The sequence below is a fragment of the Bufo bufo genome, chromosome 1 (assembly GCF_905171765.1).
Source record: "Bufo bufo chromosome 1, aBufBuf1.1, whole genome shotgun sequence".
Lineage (NCBI taxonomy): Eukaryota > Metazoa > Chordata > Amphibia > Anura > Bufonidae > Bufo > Bufo bufo.
The window spans coordinates 346,884,890-346,910,228 of record NC_053389.1 but is presented as its reverse complement, the minus strand read 5'-3'; the positions used below and the strand labels follow the sequence as shown (position 1 = coordinate 346,910,228).

The 25,339-nt window shown below is 41.9% G+C and overlaps 1 protein-coding gene across 1 annotated transcript in view; it reads left to right on the top strand.

Moving 5' to 3' along the window:
* Positions 1 to 25,339, top strand: part of LOC121009531 (A disintegrin and metalloproteinase with thrombospondin motifs 2-like) — a 775,073-nt gene that overhangs the window by 332,619 nt on the left and 417,115 nt on the right. Inside the window, exon 8 of the mRNA XM_040442735.1 lies at positions 19,776 to 19,919. Coding sequence (XP_040298669.1) covers positions 19,776 to 19,919 — 144 coding nt within the window. The remainder of the gene's footprint in view (positions 1 to 19,775; positions 19,920 to 25,339) is intronic.

Sequence of the window (25,339 nt, the reverse complement as noted above, 5' to 3'; positions counted from 1 at the left end):
CCGCCCCTTTAACTGTGACTTTCACAGTGACCACCCCTTTAAGCAGTAAAGAAATATGGCTGGGTTGTTATGGAAACCTGGAGTAAAACTGTGTTTATGGCAGTTGGGCTTTGAAGAGAAAGAATTGCAGGCTTGTATTTGAGGGGGGGTAATTTTTGGGGAATATCTCAGTAACGGTACGTCCTAGAGACCCTGTCTAAAACCTTCCTGGACACCTGATGTACCTGTGTGCCAAATTTGGTGAAGAATGGTCCAGTCATTTGGTCGCGCATAAAGAACGTCTAGACAGATAGACAGACAGAAACTCATTTTTATATATATAAGAGACTAGCAGAAGGTCCCGACTCCGTATAGGTATATTTCATCTATTTAATTTTATGTTTCCGTGTGTCGTAAAAAGATATCAACAGTTTCCCCCATAACAGTGACCTCTACAGTACCCGCCCATTTAACAATGACCTCCACAGTGCCCGCCCCTTTAACATTGACCGCCACAGTGCCCGCCCCTTTAACAGTGCCTGCCCCTTTAACAGTGACCTTCATAGTGGCCTCCCCTTTAACAGTGACCTTCACAGTGCCTGCACCTTTAACAGTGACTTCCACTGTACCCGCCACTTTACAGAGACCTCCACAGTGCCCGCCCCTTTAAAAGTGACTATCACAGTGCCCGCCCATTTAACAGTGACTTTTACAGTTACCACCCCTTTAACAGTGACTTTCACAGTGACCGCCTCTTTAACTCCCTAAGGACCGGGCTCATTTTCACCTTAAGGACCAGCCCATTTTTTGCAAATCTGACCAGTGTCACTTTATGTGGTGATAACTTTAAAACGCTTTGACTTATCCAGGCCATTCTGAGATTTTTTTCCCGTCACATATTATACTTCATGACACTGGTAAAATGGAGTAAAAAAAATAAATATTATTTATTAAAAAAATACCACATTTTCCAAAAATTTAGAAAAATTAGCAAATTTCCAAGTTTCAATTTCTCTAATTCTACAGGGTGGGCCATTTATATGGATACACCTTAATAAAATGGGAATGGTTGGTGATATTAACTTCCTGTTTGTGGCACATTAGTATATGTGAGAGGGGAAGCTTTTCAAGATGGGTGGTGACCATGGTGGCCATTTTGAAGTCGGCCATTTTGAATCCAACTTTTGTTTTTTCAATAGGAAGAGGGTCATTTGACACAGCAAACATATTGGGAATTTCACAAGAAAAACAATGGTGTGCTTGGTTTTAACGTAACTTTATTCTTTCATGAGTTATTTACAAGTTTCTCTTTGTTTACAGCCATTGACATGTCGCCGAGGTTAACACGTGAGGAGCGGATAGAAATTGTGTTGATGTCTGGTGAACGCAGTAAGCGGGTCATTGCAGCAGATTTCAATGCAAGACACCCTACGAGACCACCCATCTCCCATGCTACAGTTATTTACAAGTTTCTGACCACTTACAAAATGTGTTCAATGTGCTGCCCATTGTGTTGGATTGTCAATGCAACCCTTTTCTCCCACTCTTCACACACTGATAGCAACACTGCAGGAGAAATGCTAGCACAGGCTTCCAGTATCCGTAGTTTCAGGAGCTGCACATCTCGTATCATCTGAAGGCAATCATCTATGCTGTGAAGATACGAGATGTGCAGCACCTGAAACTACGGATACTGGAAGCCTGTGCTAGCATTTCTCCTGCGGTGTTGCTATCAGTGTGTGAAGAGTGGGAGAAGAGGGTTGCATTGACAATCCAACACAATGGGCAGCACATTGAACACATTTTATAAGTGGTCAGAAACTTGTAAATGACTCATGAAAGAATAAAGTTACGTTAAAACCAAGCACACCATTGTTTTTCTTGTGAAATTCCCAATAAGTTTGATGTGTCACATGGCCCTATTCCTATTGAAAAAACTAAAGTTGGATTCAAAATGGCCGACTTCAAAATGGCCGCCATGGTCACCACCCATCTTGAAAAGTTTCCCCCCTCACATATACTAATGTGCCACAAACAGGAAGTTAATATCACCAACCATTCCCATTTTATTAAGGTGTATCCATATAAATGGCCCACCCTGTATAATACATAGTAATACCTCCAAAAATAGTTATCACTTTACATCCCCATATGTCTACTTCATGCTTGGATCATTTTGGGAATGACATTTTATATTTTGGGGATGTTACAAGGCTTAGAGGGTTTAGAAGCAAATCTTGAAATTTTTCAGAAATTTTCAAAAACCCACTTTTCAAGGACCAGTTCAGATCTGAAGCCAGGACCAGTTCAGATCTTTGTGAGGCTTACATAATAACCACCCGAAACCACCCAAAAAGTATTAAAAACTGATTTTACAAACTTTGTTAACCCTTTAGGTGTTCCACAAGAATTAATGGAAAATAGAGATACAATTTCAAAATTTTACTTTTTTGGCAGATTTTCCATTTTAATAATTTTTTTCCAGTTACAAAGCAAGGGTTAACAGCCAAACAAAACTCAATATTTATGGCTCTGATTCAGTAGTTTACAGAAACACCCCATGTGTGGTCATAAACTGCTGTACGGGCAAACGGCAGGGCGCAGAAGGAAAGGAATGCCATACGGTTTTTGGAAGGCAGATTTTGCTGGACTGTTTTTTTGACACCATGTCCCATTAGAAGCCCCCCCTGATGCACCCCTAGAGTAGAAACTCCAAAAAATTGACCCCATTTTAGAAACTACGGGATAGGGTGGCAGTTTTGTTGGTACTATTTTAGGGTACATATGATTTTTGGTTGCTCTATATTACACTTTTTGTGTGGCAAGGTAACAAGAAATAGCTGTTTTGGCACCGTTTTTATTTTTTGTTATTTACAACATTCATCTGACAGGTTAGATAATGTGGTATTTTTATAGACCAGGTTGGCACGGACGTGGCGATACCTAGAATGTATGCTTTTTTTTTATTTATGTAAGTTTTACACAATGATTTCATTTTTCCCCCCAAAAAAATGATGTTTTAGTGTTTCCATAGTCTGAGAGCCATAGTTTTTTCCGTTTTTGGGCGATTATCTTGGGTAGGGTATGATTTTTGCGGGATGAGATGACGGTTTGATTGGCAATATTTTCGGGTGTGTGTGACTTTTTGATCGCTTGCTATTACACTTTTTGTGATGTAAGGTGACAAAAAATAGCTTTTTTTTTACAGCGTTTAAAAATAAAAAAAATTACGGTATTCACCTGAGGGGTTAGGTCATGTGATATGTTTATAGAGCGAGTTATTACGGACGCGGCGATACCTAATATGTATACTTTTTTTAAAATTTATTTAAGTTTTACACAATGATTTCATTTTTGAAACAAAAAAAAATTATCATGTTTTAGTGTTTCCATAGTCTACGAGCCATAGTTTTTTCAGTTTTTGGGCGATTATCTTGGGTAGGGTATGATTTTTGCCGGATGAGATGACGGTTTTATTGGCACTATTGTGGGGTGCAAATAACTTTTAGATCGCTTGCTATTACACTTTTTGTGATGTAAGGTGACAAAAAATGGTTTATTTAGCACAGTTCATCTGAGGGGTTAGGTCATGTGATATTTTTATCGATACGGACGTGGCGATACCTAATATGTTTACTTTTTTTTTTATGTAAGTTTTACACAATGATTTCATTTTTGAAAAAAAAAACATGTTTTAGTGTCTCCATATTCTGAGTCATAATTTTTTCAGTTTTTGGGGGATTGTCTCATGTAGGGGCTAATTTTCTGGTGGGCATACGCCTTGCTGTTGTACATTTTGTGATGTAAGGTGACAAAAAAATTGTTTATTTAGCACAGTTTTTTTTTTTTTATGGTGTTCATCTGAGGGGTTACGTCATGTGATATGTTTATAGAGCCGGTCGATACGGACGCGGTGATACCTAATATGTCTATTCCCTGTTTTTTACCAATTTTTTTTTAACTTTATTTGGGGAAAATGACGTTTTAGTGTCTCCATATGTCTATTCCATGACGTTTTTGTTTGTTTATTGAAACTTTTAATTTTTTGGGGGAAAACAATTTTTTCAACTTTTTTTTCACTTTATTTTTTGTCCCACTTTGGGACTTCAACTTTTGGGGTGTCTAATCCTTTACAATGTATTCCAATACTTCTGTATTGGAATGCATTGGCTGTATGAGTAATAGAGTGAGTATTACTCATACAGCTTCCGGCCTAGGAGATCCAGGGGGCTGGATCTCACAGGCTCGTCACAAGAAGGCATTGCTGCCTTCGATGTCATCGGGTCCCCCCTACAGCTCCACGGGGACCCGATGGCACCGCCTCCGCACCATGTAAAAACCGCAAACCACAGGTCTGAATTGACGGGACCCCCCCGCGCATTGACCCAAGGTGCCTGCTAAATGATTTGATCCTATCACCTTAATTCCAGGACAACATGCCGTGACCGCCCCTTTAACAGTGACTTTCACAGTGACCGCCCCTTTAACAGTGACTTTCACAGTGACCGCCCCTTTAACAGTGACTTTCACAGTGACCGCCCTTTTAACAGTGACTTTCACAGTGACCGCCCCTTTAACAGTGACCTCCACAATGCCCGCCCTTTTAACAGTGACTTTCACAGTTACCGCTCCTTTAACAGTGACTTTCACAGTGGCCGCCCCTTTAACAGTGGCCGCTTCTTTAACAGTGACTTTCACAGTGACCGCCCCTTTATCAGTGACTTTCATAGTGACCTCCCCTTTAACAGTGACCGCCCCTTTAACAGTGACTGTTCCTTTAACAGTGACTTTCACAGTGACCACCCCTTTAACAGGGACCTCCACAGTGCCCACCCCTTTAATAACAGTGACCTCCACTGTGCCCGCCTCTTTAAAAACAGTGACCTCCACATTGCCCGCCCCTTTAAGCAGTAAAGAAAAATGGCTGGGTTGTATTGGAAACCTAGTAAAACTGTGTTAATAACAGTTGGGATTTGAAGAGAAAGACTTGCTGGCTTGTATGGGGGGGGGCTAATTTTTTTGGGGAATATCTCAGGAACGGTACGGTACGTCCTAGAGAGCTGAGATAAGAGATAAGAGATTAGACCATGTGATACACAGGCAGTACTTGTGGTACTGTAGATATCAAATTATGGAGTCCCGGTAAATTATGCTTGCTAGGTCCGGTAGCCAGGTGGTATGGAGGCCACGTCGAGATTGAGAGAGAGCGCTCGCTCCGTGCAGTGACATCACATCTCATGAGATGTCAGCGTGTCACATGATTGCATCGTATCCCCATTGTAACCTGGTCCACGTCAATCAAGTGATGCGCAGCAGGTAGGAGGAGAGTATGCTGAAGTGTCTATGGATGTAGATTTGACAAGGAGCCTCATATGCCTAAAGGCTTTGCTCACATAGCATGGAAAGATAGTAAAATGCACAGTGTGCAAAACAGTTTGTATTTATTTTACCATGTGAGGGTCATTCTACATTCAGGAGGTTAGACTATGTTACCATATGATTACTTTTGTATACATGGAGGTCTGCAAACTGTAGAGCTGTCAAGGGGGGTATTGATATAGGGGAAGGCTACAGTACCCCTATCTAAAAGAGAGTAGAAGAGCACCCCAATAATGGATGATCCCCAGGAATCCCCTGTTATAAGGACCAATTTAGTCAATAAAGCAGGTTAAATCTATATGTTCATTCAAACCAAATGGGGTCACGGTATTCAGGCCATATATCCATTGTGACTCTGTCTTAAAATTTTATCCTAGTCTTTACCCCTAATTGAGGCATTTACAGTTTTCATGGCCATAAACGTCAGAACCCTCTGATCACCTCCATGTTCTCTGTTCCTGACGTCACGTATATGTTTGAGGATACCTTTTTTAAACTCACTGCATGTTTTTCCCACGTACAGGGAATTGCAAACACTTCGGGGGAGATAGACTATGCCTGTTGTGCTGCAGTGGGCAAAATTTTGTTTACTTAAAGTGGTAATGCCAGAGCTGTCAGTGAGGATATAGCGTTTTTTTCAGACGACATCAATGAATGGACACAGAACATAGTTTTATGGGTTCATTTTATTGACGACATCTTGCTATTTTGGTCTCAATTCATGAGGGTGCTTAACATAAATCACATCGCTTTTTCATACAATACGGCAGGGGTTGGGGGGTTGACGCTGACTGAATCGCGCACATAACAAAACACAAGGTACATATTAAAATATATAACACTATATAATTACATTTATAATTTAAATGTGACTTAACCCACCATAATGCAGAATCAGTGGGAGCGCTGGACTTTCCATGCAACAAGACTGTTCCATCTAGGAGTGATGGGCTACTTTTTGAATCCATAGGGAAAACAAACCAGGCTGGTGTAGTGAGCTGCATTTATATTTATATAAGCAGATATATAACGCGAGTTTGACCGCGACGCGTGGTTGATTAAGCGTGGTTGCGAAAGTGACTTTAGATTCAGGGACTTCAGTGGGGGACTGCAATTAGCCAGTTTCTTAGTACTACATTATATTGTATTTTTCGCTTTTGTGGTGTTATCCCCATTTAGTATGTGTTGCACAATTGACAACGCAGTCCAGTGCACATCTTGCATGATGTATGCAGTCCTGGAACAGCCGTTCGAGGGTGTATATCTTTGTTCAAGATGTGAGCAAATTACCCGTTTGGAATCGCAAATCGAGTCTCTAAACGGGCAAGTTGCCACACTAAGAGGCATTGACAATTTGCAAAAGAGTTTGTTTCTCACCAAGCAAGCACTCTTTGGGGTAGATGAGGGGGAGGGTGACAGAGAGGAGGGTGAGGAAAGTGAGGTAGCTAGCTGGGTAACAGTTAGAAAGCGGGGTAGAGGGAAGAGTGCCAAGGAGGCTAGCCCTGATCGGACACACCCCAACAAGTTTGCACATTTGGCAGATGAGGGGGATGTCAGTCCAGGGACGGCACTGCTGCAGCCGGACACTTCCTCTGCCAGTCAGGGGAATGTCAGCTCCAGTAAGCACGGGACCAGGAGAGCAGGGCAGGCCAGACAGGTGCTGGTAGTGGGAGACTCCATTATTAGAGGAACAGATAGGGCAATCTGTCACAAAGACTGTGTTAGCCGAACAGTGTGCTGTCTTCCTGGCGCTAGAGTTCGACACATCGCGGATCGCGTTGACAGATTACGGGGAGGGGCTGGAGAAGATCCAGCGGTCATGGTCCATATCGGAACCAATGACAAAGTTAGGGGTAGGTGGAGAGTCCTTAAAAATGATTTCAGGGATTTAGGTCAAAAGCTTAGGGCAAGGACCTCAAAGGTAGTATTTTCCGACATACTACCTGTACCACGGGCCACGCAAGAAAGGCAGCGGGAGATTAGGGAGATTAACAAGTGGCTCTAGAACTGGTGTAGGAAGGAGGGGTTTGGGTTCCTGGAGAACTGGGCCGACTTCTCTATCGGCTACAGGCTCTATCGTAGGGACGGGCTGCACCTCAATGGGGAAGGGGCAGCTGTGTTGGGGAAGAAGATGGCTAGAAGGTTGGAGGAGTGTTTAAACTAGGGACTGGGGGGGAAGGAAATAGTGCAGATAGAGACCGGGGGCAAGGTAGTGGGACTGGGGGAGTAATGGAAGGAGGGACTAGAACTGTTCAGAAGGAAAGGTGTAGGGTAAAAAATATACATAAACCTCTCAAATGTATGTATACTAATGCCAGAAGCCTGACAAATAAAACTGGGGAACTGGAATTAGTGATGTGTGAGGAGGACTATGACATAGTGGGAATAACTGAGACATGGCTGGATGATAGCTATGACTGGGCAGTTAATGTACTAGGTTACAGTCTATTTAGAAAGGATCATCAAAACCGGAGAGGGGGAGTGGTCTGCCTTTATGTAAAGTCCTGTCTAAAGCCCACACTCTGTGAAGATATAAGTGAGGGACATGAACATGTGGAGTCACTGTGGGTAGAGATACATGGAGCTAAAAACAATAATAAATTACTAATAGGAGTTTACTATAAACCACCTAATATACCAGAGTCCACAGAAAATCTACTACTAAACGAGATAGACCAGGCGGCAAATCATAATGAGGTGGTTATTATGGGGGACTTCAACTACCCAGATATAGACTGGGAAACTGAAACTTGTATATCTCATAAAGGAAACAGGTTCTTGGCAAAAACCAAAGACATTTATCTCTCCCAACTGGTTCAGGACCCGACTAGAGGGACGGCCATACTGGACTTAGTATTAACCAATAGGCCTGACAGAACAGACGTGCAGGTTGGGGGACACCTGGGAAATAGTGACCATAAAGTAATAACCTTCCAATTATCATTCAAAGGAGCGTTTCTACAGGGAGGAACAAAAATACCAAACTTCATAAAAGCTAAATTTAGCCAACTAAAGTCCTCAAAAATAAAAATACAGCCACAAAATGGGATATCTTTAAAAGCATCCTAAAAGCTCATTGTGAGAGGTACATACCGTATGGGAATAAAAGGTTAAGGAACAAAAAGAAACCAATGTGGATAAACAGAACTGTAAAGAAAGCAATAAATGACAAAAAGAAAGCATATAAAACACTAAAACAGGAGGGTAGCACGGAAGCACTAATAAAACTATAAGGAAAAAATTAGAACATGTAAAAAACAAATAAAAGCGGCCAAACTAGAGACAGAGAGACTTATTGCCAAAGAGAGTAAAACTAACCCTAAAATGTTCTTCAATTATATAAATGTTAAAAAGTATAAATCTGAAGGTGTCGGTCCTTTAAAGAGTAATGAGGGGGGAGTCGCAGAGAGCGACGAGGAGAAAGTAAAGCTGTTAAATATTTTTTTCTCCAATGTATTCACTGAGGAAAATAAACTGTCAGATGAAATGCTGAATGTAAAAATAAATTGCCCATTAAAAGTGTCCTGTCTGACCCAGGAAGAAGTACAACAGCGACTTAAAAAGATTAAAATAGACAAATCGCCAGGACCGGGTGGCATACACCCCCGTATCCTAAGGGAATTAAGTAATGTCATAGCCAGACCCTTATTTCTGGTATTTGCAGACTCTATACTGACAGGGAATGTTCCACAGGATTGGCGCATAGAAAATGTGGTGCCAATATTCAAAAAGGGTCCAAAAACAGAGCCTGGAAACTATAGGCCGGTAAGTTTAACATCTGTTGTGTGTAAACTGTTTGAAGGTTTTATGAGAGATGCTATGTTAGAGCATCTCAACGGAAATAAGCAAATAACGCCATGTCAGCATGGCTTCATGAGGGATCGGTCATGCTAAACTAATTTAATTAGTTTCTATGAGGAGTTAAGTTCTAGACTTGACAGCGGCGAATCAATGGATGTCGTATATCTGGACTTCTCCAAAGCATTTGACACTGTACCACATAAAAGGTTAGTATATAAAATGAGAATGCTCGGACTGGGAGAAAACGTCTGTATCTGGGTAAGTAACTGGCTGAGGGATAGAAAACAGAGGGTGGGTATGAGTGGTACAAACTCAGATTGGGTCACTGTCACTAGTGGAGTACCTCAGGGGTCAGTATTGGACCCTATTCTCTTCAATATATTTATTAATGATCTTGTAGAAGGCTTGCATAGTAAAATATCAATTTTCACAGATGACACTAAACTGTGTAAAGTAATTAACACTGAAGAGGACAGTATACTACTACAGAGGAATCTGGATAGATTGGAGGCTTGGGCAGATAAGTGGCAGATGAGGTTTAACACTGACAAATGTAAAGTTATGCACATGGGAAGGAATAATGCAAGTCACCCGTACATACTAAATGGTAAAACACTCGGTAACACTGACATGGAAAAGGATCTAGGAATTTTAATAAACAGCAAACTAAGCTGCAAAAACCAGTGTCAGGCAGCTGCTGCCAAGGCCAATAAGATAATGGGTTGCATCAAAAGGGGCATAGATGCCCGTGATGAGAACATGGTCCTACCATTTTACAAATCGCTAGTCAGACCACAAATGGAGTACTGTGTACAGTTCTGGGCTCCTGTAAACAAGGCAGACATAGCAGAGCTGGAGAGGGTCCAGAGGAGGGCAACTAAAGTAATAACTGGAATGGGGCAACTACAGTACCTGAAAGATTATCAAAATTAGGATTATTCACTTTAGAAAAAAGACGACTGAGGGGAGATCTAATTACTATGTATAAATATATCAGGGGTCAGTACAGAGATCTATCCTATCATCTATTTATCCCCAGGACTGTGACTGTGATGAGAGGACACCCTCTGCGTCTGGAGGAAAGAAGTTTTGTACACAAACATAGAAAAGGATTATTTACGGTAAGAGCAGTGAGACTATGGAACTCTCTGCCTGAGGAGGTGGTGATGGTGAGTACAATAAAGGAATTCAAGAGGGGCCTGGATGTATTTCTGGAGTGTAATAATATTACAGGCTTTAGCTACTAGAGAGGGGTCGTTGATCCAGGGAGTTATTCTGATTGCCTGATTGGAGTCGGGAAGCAATTTTTTATTCCCCTAAAGTGAGGAAAACTGGTTTCTACCTCACAGTTTTTTTTTTTTCTTGCCTTCCTCTGGATCAACTTGCAGGATAACAGGCCGAACTGGATGGATAAATGTCTTTTTTCGGCCTTATGTACTATGTTACTATGTTACTTCGTAATCTCATTTTGGTTGCTGTCACTGCAGAAAACCCTGCTTCACAAAGATAGGATGTTGGAAATGGAAGCAGAGTTTTCAGCACTTTTTGGCAATCTCAGGATGTTCTGCCTTGACTTTAATTGCGAGATTTTTTACGTCTCAAACATACTTTTAAGGCCGCCCTCATTTGCAATCTCAAGCAGTTGGTCTTCTTCCAGCACAGACCAGGCTGATTCACTAGGCTTGTTCACAAATGGGTTATGGATCCATTCCTTTCTAGTTTGCAGGTCTTGTGTGGTTGGAAAATAATGCTCAAACTCTTTTAAAAGCTGAGATAGGTGAGCGTGCAGCAGCTGGGAGAATGAAGGTCCATGTCAAATATACCTATTTTCATTCACCGTCCCCACATTTCCAGTTTGGCTTTGAATGCAGCCACATTTGCCAACTTGAAGACCGCTGTCATTCTCTCCTGAAGTGACAGATTGAGTTTGTTGAGCAAGTTGAATACGTTACACAAGTAAGCAAGTTTTGCAACCCATTCTTTACTACTGAAATGTGCAGCAAGTGGTGATTCTTTTTCTAACAGAAATCTATGAAGCGGCTATCATAACTCAAAAACTCTTGCCAGAGATCTACCCTTAGAAATCCACCTCACTTCTGTATATAACAAAAGACATTTATGCTCTGCATCCATCCCCTCACAGAGCTGCTCGAACAGACGTAAGTTAAGGGCATGTACTTTATTAATTTAATCACTTCTTTCAAAATGCTCGGGTGACATTTTTCGGCTACCCAGCATTTCTCTATAGATGACACAGTGCATAGACTCACATTCAGGCGCAACCGCTTTGACCTGAATAGTAAAACCAGAGAGCTGTCCAGTCACGACAGTGGCTCCTTCTGTGCATACACCCTCACATAATGGCCAGTTTAGTTTTCCTGTTTTGTAATCATCCAAAGACTTGAATAGCTCTGCAGCTGTGATGTTTGTCCTCAACAATAATGCACATAACTAACATCTCCTCATGCACATCCTCCTGAAAAATATATCGCACAAAAACAAGCATTAGTGCCTTATTGTCAACGTCAGTAGACTGATCAACCTGGATTGCGTACCACAGTGGCTCATTAATCCTCTCTAACAATTGTACCTCAATGTCTTCTGCTATGTCATCAATTCTTCTAGTTATGGTGCTAGCCGAAAGAGGAACCTGTGCAGCCTCTCCTAAAAGCCCATGGCAGATGTTCTTAGTGGCAGGCAGGGTCAACTACCAGTAGTAAAGGGCTTTTTAGCCTTGGCAATGCGGTTAGCCACTAAGAATGATTCTTTCAGTGCAGACACAATTGATGATGAGGTAGTCTTCAATAATTGTTTCTGTCCTTCATATTCAGTTTCTTTGTTTCAGAAAACTCCAAAGACTTGTCTTTTGATGCAGGGTGCAAAGTGGCAAAGCAGTTTTGAAGTCTTCATGGCTTTGTTGGATAGTTAGTTGCCACATATTACACACAGCGGGTTTGGGGTGTCACCTGTTGCGATGAACCCGTAGGACTCTTGGTATTTTCTTTTAAATGCAGCTTTCTATTTTTTACAGTCTTGGAGTGTTCTGCTGTCTCATCATTGTGTCTGTCTCCCTTTTCAAAGAAGCTCTTAGCAATCTTTGTTTTTTACTCATTTTACAAGGGTTAATTAGCTTGTGGCTTTATTTTATCGGTGCATTGAAAAAGTGAGTGCACAAGTGAGAAAAAATTAAATCTAATATGTTCACTTGTTACGGTTCTTCCCTTGATTATGGCTAGGTTTTTTTTTGTTTTTTTTAAATGGCTCCTCCATTCTTCTGCTACGGCGCCTGTTCCTTTTTTGTACCTAACATGTATTCAGTTGACTTATACACAGGTTTAATGGCACTATCTTGTTCTCCTATTTGGTGCACAGCTCCAATAAATCCTGCAATTAAAAGTTTATTTTATTTGGGAACCACCACCTATGGATATTCACAAATTGCTGTAACGTTTTGGGCAAAAGTGGATATGCCTTTTGTCAAACTGTGATTGGCATGTAGTGTAGCAAGGTATAGGCAGTGTCGTATATGTAAATATCGGAAATTCTTCTGGAATACTTGATGGTGTCACCTACTATTAATGTGAGGCAAATATACTGTAGTTCTAAATTGATAAAGCCATGTGCCTCATGTACACATTGTTGCCCATTATTTGATGAGGTACATGATGGAACTTGGGGTCATCTACTTTTAATGTGAGGCACATGGAGGGGGGTACTAATGTAATAACACCATGCTCTTCACATTAATAATAGGTGACCACATCTTCTCAAATAATGGCTACTGGCAACAGCTATCTGGATCCAACATTGCTGGATATTACCGGAATGCCCACTGGCTCCATATGCCGAATCCTGGTATATTTGCCACATAGTGGCTGGATCTCCGCCAGACCCTATAATAGTCAATGGGGCCGAAGGACATTCTGGTAACATCCTTATCAATTTTAAAGGGAGGATAAAATTCCACCAATACCAAGCAAGAGGGCAAGACAAGACATTAACCACCTCCGGACCGCCTAACGCATAGACGCGTCCGGAAGGTGGTTGATTCATTCCTCCTGGACGCGCCGGCGCGTCATCTCGCGAGACGCAAGATTTCCTGTGAACGCGCGCACACAGGCGAGCGCTTTCACAGGAACGGAAGGTAAGCGAGTGGATCTCCAGCCTGCCAGCGGCGATCGTTCGCTGGCAGGCTGGAGATGTGATTTTTTTAACCCCTAACAGGTATATTAGACGCTGTTATGATAACAGCGTCTAATATACCTGCTACCTGGTCCTCTGGTGGTCCCTTTTGTTTGGATCGACCACCAGAGGACACAGTTAGCTCAGTAAAGTAGCACCAAACACCACTACACTACACTACACCCCCCCCTGTCACTTATTAACCCCTTATGAACCACTGATCACCCCTGATCACCCCATATAGACTCCCTGATCACCCCCCTGTAAGGCTCCATTCAGAGGTCCGTATGAATTTTACGGATCCACTGATAGATGGATCGGATCCGCAAAACACATACGGACGTCTGAATGGAGCCTTACAGGGGAGTGATCAATGACGGAGGTGATCACCCCATATAGACTCCCTGATCACCCCCCTGTCATTGATCACCCCCCTGTAAGGCTGCATTCAGATGTCCGTATGATTTTTACGGATCCACTGATACATGGATCGTATCCGCAAAACACATACGGACATCTGAATGGAGCCTTACAGGGGGGTGATCACCCCATATAGACTCCCTGATCACCCCCCTGTCATTGATCACCCCCCTGTCATTGATCACCCCCCTGAAAGGCTGCATTCAGATGTCCGTATGATTTTTACGGATCCACTGATACATGGATCGGATCCGCAAAACACATACGGACATCTGAATGGAGCCTTACAGGGGGGTGATCACCCCATATAGACTCCCTGATCACCCCCCTGTCATTGATCACCCCCCTGTCATTGATCACCCTCCTGTAAGGCTGCATTCAGATGTCCGTATGATTTTTACGGATCCACTGATACATGGATCGGATCCACAAAACACATACGGACATCTGAATGGAGCCTTACAGGGGGGTGATCACCCCATATAGACTCCCTGATCACCCCCCTGTCATTGATCACCCCCCTGTCATTGATCACCCCCCTGTCATTGATCACCCCCCTGTAAGGCTGCATTCAGATGTCCGTATGATTTTTACGGATCCACTGATACATGGATCGGATCCGCAAAACACATATGGACATCTGAATGGAGCCTTATAGGGGGGGTGATCAATGACAGGGGGGTGATCACCCCATATAGACTCCCTGATCACCCCCCTGTCATTGATCACCCCCCTGTAAGGCTCCATTCAGACATTTTTTTGGCCCAAGTTACTGGAAATTATTTTATTTTTTTCTTGCAAAGTCTCATATTCCACTAACTTGTGTCAAAAAATAAAATCTCACATGAACTCACCATACCCCTCACGGAATCCAAATGCGTAAAAATTTTTCGACATTTATATTCCAGACTTCTTCTCACGCTTTAGGGCCCCTAGAATGCCAGGGCAGTATAAATACCCCACATGTTACCCCATTTCGGAAAGAAGACACCCCAAGGTATTCCGTGAGGGGCATATTGAGTCCATGAAAGATTGAAATTTTTGTCCCAAGTTAGCGGAAAGGGAGACTTTGTGAGAAAAAAAAAATATCAATTTCCGCTAACTTGTGCCAAAAAAAAAATAATTCTATGAACTCGCCATGCCCCTCATTGAATACCTTGGGGTGTCTTCTTTCCAAAATGGGGTCACATGTGGGGTATTTATACTGCCCTGGCATTCTAGGGGCCCTAAAGCGTGAGAAGAAGTCTGGGATCCAAATGTCTAAAAATGCCCTCATAAAATGAATGTGGGCCCCTTTGCGCATCTAGGCTGCAAAAAAGTGTCACACATGTGGTATCGCCGTACTCAGGAGAAGTTGGGCAATGTGTTTTGGGGTGTCATTTTACATATACCCATGCTGGGTGAGATAAATATCTTGGCAAAAGACAACTTTTCCCATTTTTTTATACAAAGTTGGCATTTGACCAAGATATTTATCTCACCCAGCATGGGTATATGTAAAATGACACCCCAAAACACTTTGCCCAACTTCTCCTGAGTACGGAGATACCACATGTGTGACACTTTTTTGCAGCCTAGGTGGACAAAGGGGCCCACATTCCAAAGAGCACCTTTCGGATTTCACCGGCCATTTTTTACAGATTTTGATTTCAAACTACTTACCACACATTTGGGCCCCTAGAATGCCAGGGCACTATAACTACCCCACAAGTGACCCCATTTTGGAAAGAAGACACCCCAAGGTATTCGCTGATGGGCATAGGGAGTTCATAGAAGTTTTTATTTTTTGTCACAAGTTAGTGGAATATGAGACTTTGTAAGAAAAAAAAAATCATCATTTTCCGCTGACTTGTGACAAAAAATAAAAAGTTCTATGAACTCACTATGCCCATCAGCGAATACCTTAGGGTGTCTACTTTCCGAAATGGGGTCATTTGTGGGGTGTTTGTACTGTCTGGCCATTGTAGAACCTCAGGAAATATGACAGGTGCTCAGAAAGTCAGAGCTGCTTCAAAAAGCGGAAATTCACATTTTTGTACCATAGTTTGTAAACGCTATAACTTTTACCCAAACCATTTTCTTTTTACCCAAACATTTTTTTTTATCAAAGACATGTAGAACAATAAATTTAGAGAAACATTTATATATGGATGTCGTTTTTTTTGCAAAATTTTACAACTGAAAGTGAAAAATGTCATTTTTTTGCAAAAAAATCGTTAAATTTCGATTAATAACAAAAAAAGTAAAAATGTCAGCAGCAATGAAATACCACCAAATGAAAGCTCTATTAGTGAGAAGAAAAGGAGGTAAAATTCATTTGGGTGGTAAGTTGCATGACCGAGCAATAAACGGTCAAAGTAGTGTAGGTCAGAAGTGTAAAAAGTGGCCTGGTCATTAAGGGTGTTTAAGCTAAGGGGGCTGAGGTGGTTAAAATGTATGAACTTTGCACAACAGTACCTCTGGGTACACCCACAGGTTCCAGGTTTATGATAGGAAAACACCCGGATGGAACCCCCAGAAACTGACCTCCCCCATGTCCTAGGAGTTAGTGTGAAAATGGTGAGGCCAGTCCTCGACCATTTTAGCACAAAGCTAGCTGAGGGCACACCCAAAAAAATATACCCCTTATCCATTTTAACCCCTTCAAGACACAGCCATTTTTCACCTTCCTGACAGAGCCTATTATTTGTTCAGTTACGTTTTGTCCTCATTGACAATGAATGGGGATAAAACGGAAGCGTTTATTTCCGGTATTGAGACCCTATGACAGATCTCAATACCGGAAAACATTAACGCTAGTGTGAAAGTAGCCTAACCCATGATATTCAGTTAGCAACAGGGTTACATGACAGCCATGGGCTAACTAAATATAAATAATGGTGGAAACCAATAGAAAGAGAAAAATAGATCCACAGCACTCACCAGTCCATAAAAAAAAGTGCTAATGGGTAGCTCAAGCGATAAAATCAGATACAACCTATGGTCATTTAATGTACATAGATGCTTTTTCATGGCATGATGGGCTAAATCCCCCAACCTAATTAGCTCTAGACACCTAACACATAGAAAAACACAAATTATCATGTTAGTGACCAGCAGCTTTAGGAAACCGATAGCGAAGAATGCTTTATTGCATTCTCAGAGTTACCATCCGTCTGATGTTAAGAAAACTTTATCTTATGGGCAACTTATTAGGTTACATAGAATTAATAGCAGCTATGATTCTTTTTGAAGCAATTCTTAGAGCTAATAGAGAGATTGCGAGTCAAGGGTTATGATGAGAATGTAATTTCTGAAGCATTCATGCAAGCAATTAATCAAGATTGCTTTAAAAAAAAAAAATATTTCAGGAATGTAGGTGTAGGACAGATTCTAGATTTGTTATCAAATTGTATCAGACAGATGAGTAGAAAAAACTGGCATTTGATCCAGATGGATAAGCATTTGGCAGATTGTACTCAACATCTCCCTATTATTGCATATTGCAGAAACAAGAATCGTAGAGATGAGCTAGTATGGGGATATTTTCCTGCCAATGTTAATGCCACTTATAGACAACTATAAATGTGGAAACGGCTCATTTCGACAATTAATGTGTAGTGATAAAATATTGAGATTAGGCTCTGTATCTCATGCATTGTGCCAATTTATTACTTGTAAATTAGATTTTTTGGTTTATGTAGGATTTATGAGCATGTGCATTCTATAAAAACAGGAAAAGTATACCTGTTATTGATCAAACAGACCATTATATAGGAGGATTTAAGAGCATATGCATTCTACACAGCACTGCATTACCACATTCTGCATTTCTACGGCACTGCCATTAGAACTGCATGTGAGCAGAATTTGAAATTCATGTATATTACAAAAGTGTATGATTTCCTGATATATAAACATAAATAAATAAATCCAAGCAACCCCTCACTAGCAACATCCCTATGTAACCAAGCCTGTTACTTTCATTTTGCCCATGCTACACTCCTTTTTCTGCCCAGCCCCTCCTTTAGTCTGTTGATTGACATGGCCAGGCAGTAGGTACGTACTGTATTTTTTGCACTATAAGACGCCCCTTTTTTCTCCCCAGAGTGTGGGGGAAAATGTCAGTGCGTGTTATGGGGCGAATACTAATGAGCACTTCCATTATGGGTGTGCTCATTAGTACAGAAGGACCAGGAAGCTGTGAATGCAGTGCTTCCCTAGCTCTGTACTCACTGCTTCCTGGTCTTCCTAGGCAGCTCGCTGTGCTGTGATTGCACACAGCGTGAGGATGTCAGCTTGCTGACCTCATGCTTTGCACTTCGGATCACAGCACGCGGCTGGAAGAATAATAAGATCGTGGATGTCAAGCGCTGCCTCGTCTGAAGCAGGAGAGGTAAGTTAGTAGGTCTGCTTTGGAGGGTATTCAAATTGGGGGTCTGATCTGAGGTCTGTTTGGGGGTCATTCACATCGGGCCCTGATCTGAGGTTTGCTTGGGGGGTCATTCACATTGGGGGTGGGAGCTAAGGTCTGCTTTGGGGTCGTATTCACATCTGGGGGCTGATCTGAGGCTTGTTTGGTGGCCATTCACATTGGGGTCTGAATGGGGGATCTTATTCACATTCGGACTATGATCTGAGATCTGATTGGGGTCTTATGAATATTGGAGGTCTGAATTGAGCTCTGATTGGCGGTCTTATTAACATTAGGGGCGTGGTTGTGGCTCTGAGGGGAGGTCTGATTAACATTGGGGGTCTGATTGGGGCTCAAATCTGATGTCTGATAAACATTGGAGGTCTTATTGGTGTTCTGATCTGAGGTGTGATGAAACATTTTTGGATCTTATTTTTTTCTCTCTAAAACCTTGGTGCATCTTATGGGCAGGTGTGTCAAATAGGGCGAAAAATATGGTAATCTCGTCTAGCCCTGTATTCTCGTGCATGCGTGTATTGCTAACAAATACACCATTCAGTTTCAGAGACTACACACCATTGTAAGAATAGTAAAACGTATAAGTACATTTATAAAGGTAATAGTGATAATCAGACAAATGTCCGTCCTTCTTTTGGCAAATTAAGTAAATACAAAGAATAGAAAAGATTAAGGGTTAGATAAAACACAACACATAATTTCTACTTACATAATTACAACCACACTGCATCCAGAATGAAGGTACTTGCATCACCAATTGAGTTAACATCCTCTGACAGCTGCATATATCAGCTGGGTAGTCTTTTACAGAGAAAGAAGTCAGAATCTCGATTGGAAAAGAGCCATCTTTCCGATGCAAGGACGTCTCCCTCAGAGGTGAACTCCAATGGCTTGCTGAACCGGCCCAGCTTTTATACTGTATTAACCAAAGAGCTTCACCCCCTAATGAAATGTAGCCAGCTTATGCAGTCCATAATGGTCATTGTGTATATCTTATATCTGTTATTATTTCGGACCTTGGAGTGGCCAGTTCTCAAATCCGCAATAAATCTGAATCTAAAGATAACCTTGGCAGACAGTGCTAACTCTTTTGCACACATATTTCCAAACAACTCCTTGTTCATTTACAAGTTGTCAAATAAGTGGAACAATACCTTGTACACACATTTCAGGCATGTCTTCCACAAATATTCCACACCAGGTTCTTTGTTCGTTTCATCAGACAGAAATGGACAAGCTCAAACAAACATACAAGACAAATATTCAATTTATACAAAGGATAATTTTATCAGACCCAATGTATTCCAAATGATCAGAGACTTCATATTCACGCTTCAACATGGGATCCGATGTAGTGAAAGAAGGCGTCTCCTCCCTCTGTCTAAACACTTAGGTGCCATGGTCATTATTGACTGCCACATATGCCAAGGAGTTAAACAGCCAGGATCTGAGCTAGCTATAATGCAGTCAGCATTCTGTAACCGATGGCATGGGCATTGCTGCTGTGCCCATTCCATTCATGTGATGAAACTGTATGTTAATGTGCTTGAAGGGGTTAAAGTAAATTTAATGATTAGTAAATATTGTCCAATTAATGTTCCAGGTTAGGAATGGAACATGATGGCCAAGGAAATAGGTGTGGAGATGAAGTTAGAATGGGCAGCATTATGGCTCCTCTCGTGCAAGCTGCATTTCATCGCTTTCACTGGTCTCGATGTAGTCAGCAAGAGCTTGGCCGATACCTAAAGTAAGTAACTTTTAAAATTCTTTAATGATATGTATTTGTGTTTTGCAAAGTTTCATTCCCTTTTAAACATGGTAATAGATATAGAAATTATTGTTAATTAAGTTGTCCGAGTTCATAAAACTGAGGAAATGTCATTGTTTTACAGGATGTAGCTTGTTCACACGAATGTGCCGTATTTTGTGGTACGCAAATTGCGGATCTGCAAAACACTGATTACGCCTATGTGCCTTCTGCAATTTGTGAACGGAACGGACGGCTCTTTATATTTCTACGGACAAGAATAGGACTAGACTCATAATTTTTGCGGGGCCACGGAACGGAGCAACGGATGCGGACAGCACACAAAGTGCTGTCCACCGCTTTTGCGACCCCATTGAAGTGATTTGAAGTGATGCAGAACAAAACCACGGTCATGTGGTTGACCGGAAATGCCCAGCACAGCCGCTATCCAATGGATGGCACTGTTCTTCGTAAACCAAGGCCTTCTTCGTAAGACATGGCCTAATCAGACAGCTGATCCTGGAACCTCCACCGATCTGATGTTGATGAAATTTCCTGAGGAAAGTTTCCCTCTAGAGATACAAACGATTAACCCTTTAAAGGGAACCTGTAACATGGATTTTGTGTATAGAGCTGAGGGCATGGGTTGCTAGATGGTCGCTAGCACATCCGCAATACCCAGTCCCCATAGCTCTGTGTGCTTTTATTGTGTAAAAAAACAGATTTTATACATATGCAAATTAACCTGAGATGAGTCCCGTCCCTGAATCATCTGACATACAGGACTCATCTCAGGTTAATTTGCATATGTATCAAATCGTTTTTTTTTACACAATAAAAGCACACAGAGCTATGGGGACTGGGTATTGCGAATGTGCTAGCGGCCATCTAGCAACCCATGTCCTCAGCTCTATACCCAAAATCAGCCATAATTTTATTATTTCTCACCAGGAAATTTTCTGTTAAACCAGCACAATGACTTGTAGGGCTAGCTCAGCTGAACGTACTGATAGATACCTTTCACTTAGCGAACCGTTGCTTTGCTCTGGAGAAAAAGTACTTTTAATCCATGTGTAAATGGACAGTTAACCGCCTCCGGACCGCCTAACGCAGGATCGCGTTCCGGAGGCGGCAGCCCTGCGCACAGTCACGCATATATGCGTCATCTCGCGAGACGCGAGATTTCCTGTAAACGCGCGCACACAGGCGCGCGCGTTCACAGGATCGGAAGGTAAGCGAGTGGATCTCCAGCCTGCCAGCGGCGATCATTCGCTGGCAGGCTGGAGATGTGATTTTTTTAACACCTAACAGGTATATTAGACGCTGTTTTGATAACAGCGTCTAATATACCTGCTACCTGGTCCTCTGGTGGTCCCTTTTGTTTGGATCGACCACCAGAGGACACAGGTAGCTCAGTAAAGTAGCACCAAACACCACTACACTACACTACACCCCCCCTGTCACTTATTAACCCCTTATGAACCCCTGATCACCCCATATAGACTCCCTGATCACCCCCCTGTCATTGATCACCCCCCTGTAAGGCTGCATTCAGATGTCCGTATGATTTTTACGGATCCACTGATACATGGATCGGATCCGCAAAACACATACAGACATCTGATTGGAGCCTTACAGGGGGGTGATCAACCCATATAGACTCCCTGATCACCCCCCTGTCCTTGATCACCCCCCTGTCATTGATCACCCCCCTGTAAGGCTGCATTCAGATGTCCGTATGATTTTTACGGATCCACTGATACATGGATCGGATCCGCAAAACACATACGGACATCTGAATGGAGCCTTACAGGGGGGTGATCAATGACAGGGGGGTGATCAACTCATATAGACTCCCTGATCACCCCCCTGTCATTGATCACCCCCCTGTCATTGATCACCCCCCTGTAAGGCTGCATTCAGATGTCCGTATGATTTTTACGGATCCACTGATACATGGATCGGATCCGCAAAACACACACGGACATCTGAATGGAGCCTTATAGGGGGGTGATCAATGACAGGGGGGTGATCAACTCATATAGACTCCCTGATCACCCCCCTGTCATTGATCACCCCCCTGTCATTGATCACCCCCCTGTAAGGCTCCATTCAGACATTTTTTTGGCCCAAGTTAGCGGAAATTATTATTTTTTTTCTTACAAAGTCTCATATTCCACTAACTTGTGTCAAAAAATAAAATCTCACATGAACTCACCATACCCCTCACGGAATCCAAATGCGTAAACATTTTTAGACATTTATATTCCAGACTTCTTCTCACGCTTTAGGGCCCCTAGAATGCCAGGGCAGTATAAATACCCCACATGTGACCCCATTTCGGAAAGAAGACACCCCAAGGTATTCCGTGAGGGGCATATTGAGTCCATGAAAGATTGAAATTTTTGTCCCAAGTTAGCGGAAAGGGAGACTTTGTGAGAAAAAAAATATATATCAATTTCCGCTAACTTGTGCCCAAAAAAATAAAATTCTATGAACTCGCCATGCCCCTCATTGAATACCTTGGGGTGTCTTCTTTCCAAAATGGGGTCACATGTGGGGTATTTATACTGCCCTGGCATTCTAGGGGCCCTAAAGCGTGAGAAGAAGTCTGGGATCCAAATGTCTAAAAATGCACTCATAAAATGAATGTGGGCCCCTTTGCGCATCTAGGCTGCAAAAAAGTGTCACACATGTGGTATCGCCGTACTCAGGAGAAGTTGGGCAATGTGTTTTGGGGTGTCATTTTACATATACCCATGCTGGGTGAGAGAAATATCTTGGCAAAAGACAACTTTTCCCATTTTTTTTATACAAAGTTGGCATTTGACCAAGATATTTATCTCACCCAGCATGGGTATATGTAAAATGACACCCCAAAACACATTGCCCAACTTCTCCTGAGTACGGAGATACCACATGTGTGACACTTTTTTGCAGCCTAGGTGGACAAAGGGGCCCACATTCCAAAGAGCACCTTTAGGATTTCACAGGTCATTTACCTACTTACCACACATTAGGGCCCCTGGAAAATGCCAGGGCAGTATAACTACCCCACAAGTGACCCCATTTTGGAAAGAAGACACCCCAAGGTATTCCGTGAGGGGCATGGCGAGTTCCTAGAATTTTATATTTTTTGTCACAAGTTAGCGGAAAATGATGATTTTTTATTTTTTTTTTCTTCCTTACAAAGTCTCATATTCCACTAACTTGTGACAAAAAATAAAAACTTCCATGAACTCACTATGCCCATCACGAAATACCTTGGGGTGTCTTCTTTCCAAAATGGGGTCACTTGTGGGGTAGTTATACTGCCCTGGCATTTTAGGGGCCGAATGCGTGAGAAGTGGTTTGAAATCAAATTCTGTAAAAAATGGCCGGTGAAATCCGAAAGGTGCTCTTTGGAATGTGGGCCCCTTTGCCCACCTAGGCTGCAAAAAAGTGTCACACATGTGGTATCGCTGTACTCAGGAGAAGTTGGGCAATGTGTTTTGGGGTGTCATTTTACATATACCCATGCTGGGTGAGAGAAATATCTTGGCAAAAGACAACTTTTCCCATTTTTTTATACAAAGTTGGCATTTGACCAAGATATTTATCTCACCCAGCATGGGTATATGTAAAATGACACCCCAAAACACATTGCCCAACTTCTCCTGAGTACGGAGATACCACATGTGTGACACTTTTTTGCATCCTAGGTGGGCAAAGGGGCCCACATTCCAAAGAGCACCTTTCGGATTTCACTGGCCATTTTTTACAAATTTTGATTTCAAACTACCTACCACACATTTGGGCCCCTAGAATGCCAGGGCAGTATAACTACCCCACAAGTGACCCCATTTTGGAAAGAAGACACCCCAAGGTATTCGCTGATGGGCATAGTGAGTTCATAGACGTTTTTATTTTTTGTCACAAGTTAGTGGAATATGAGACTTTGTAAGAAAAAAAAATCAAAAAAAAAAATCATCATTTTCCGCTGACTTGTGACAAAAAATAAAAAGTTCTATGAACTCACTATGCCCATCAGCGAATACCTTAGGGTGTCTACTTTCCGAAATGGGGTCATTTGTGGGGTGTTTGTACTGTCTGGCCATTGTAGAACCTCAGGAAACATGACAGGTGCTCAGAAATTTAGAGCTGCTTCAAAAAGCGGAAATTCACATTTTTGTACCATAGTTTGTAAACGCTATAACTTTTACCCAAACCATTTTTTTTTTACCCAAACATTTTTTTTTCATCAAAGACATGTAGAACAATAAATTTAGAGAAAAATTTATATATGGATGTCGTTTTTTTTGCAAAATTTTACAACTGAAAGTGAAAAATGTCATTTTTTTGCACAAAAATCTTTAAATTTCGATTAATAAAAAAAAAAGTAAAAATGTCAGCAGCAATGTAATACCACCAAATGAAAGCTCTATTAGTGAGAATAAAAGGAGGTAAAATTCATTTGGGTGGTAAGTTGCATGACCGAGCAATAAACGGTGAAAGTAGTGTAGGTCAGAAGTGTAAAAAGTGGCCTGGTCATTACGGGTGTTTAAGCTATAGGGGCTGAGGTGGTTAAGTGCACTGAGGGTGGGCCCATGTCACTCTGTGGACCTTTGCTTTGTTGCAGCTGCTTCCTCTGCCATCCCTCTCTCGTTCTTGAGGTGAGATGACTATGAAAGTGAAAGTGTGAATCAGGAATGAGAGGGAAAGGCTGGCAAAGGAAGCAGGAGAAGCAAGAGTGCAAAGGGTGGCTTTGTTGGGCTCTCGGTGCACTTAACTGTTTATCTGCATATGGAGTAAAATTAATGACTCAACTGATGAATAATTAACAGGTATCATTACATTAAGCTGAGCTATCCCTACAAGGCATTCTGATTGGTAAATTTCCTAGTGACAGATTCCCTTTAAAGGGGTTGTCCCATTTCCCACATTGGTGGGATATCGCTAGGATATGACACCAATGTTATATAAGTGCGGGTCTCACCTCTGTGACAAGCACCTATTTCTAGAATAAATTCTCCAAAGTGAATGAGGGCCACCGCACATGCACAGTGTTCTCTCTATTTACTTTTATAGGAGTTCAGAATAGCCGAGTGAACACACTTGACTATTTCTGAAACTCCCATAGAATTGAATGGAGAGTGTGGCCACCTCTCCACCTCTATGGAAGTTCTGAAAATAGCTGAGCCAGCACTCACCTATATTCATAACTTCCGTAGAAGTAAATGGAGGATGACATTGGAGGTATATCCTAGAGATTTGCCACTAATGTATGAGATGGGCTAAGCCCTTTAAGGCTATTTGAAGTCTTGTTTTTCTGGGAGTATGATGCATCATTTATTTTGTATATAAAATATACAGTATGGTTGCATTTAAATGACATTAATTTATTAGTGTGTTATAATGCATGAAAAGCAATTGCTTTTTGA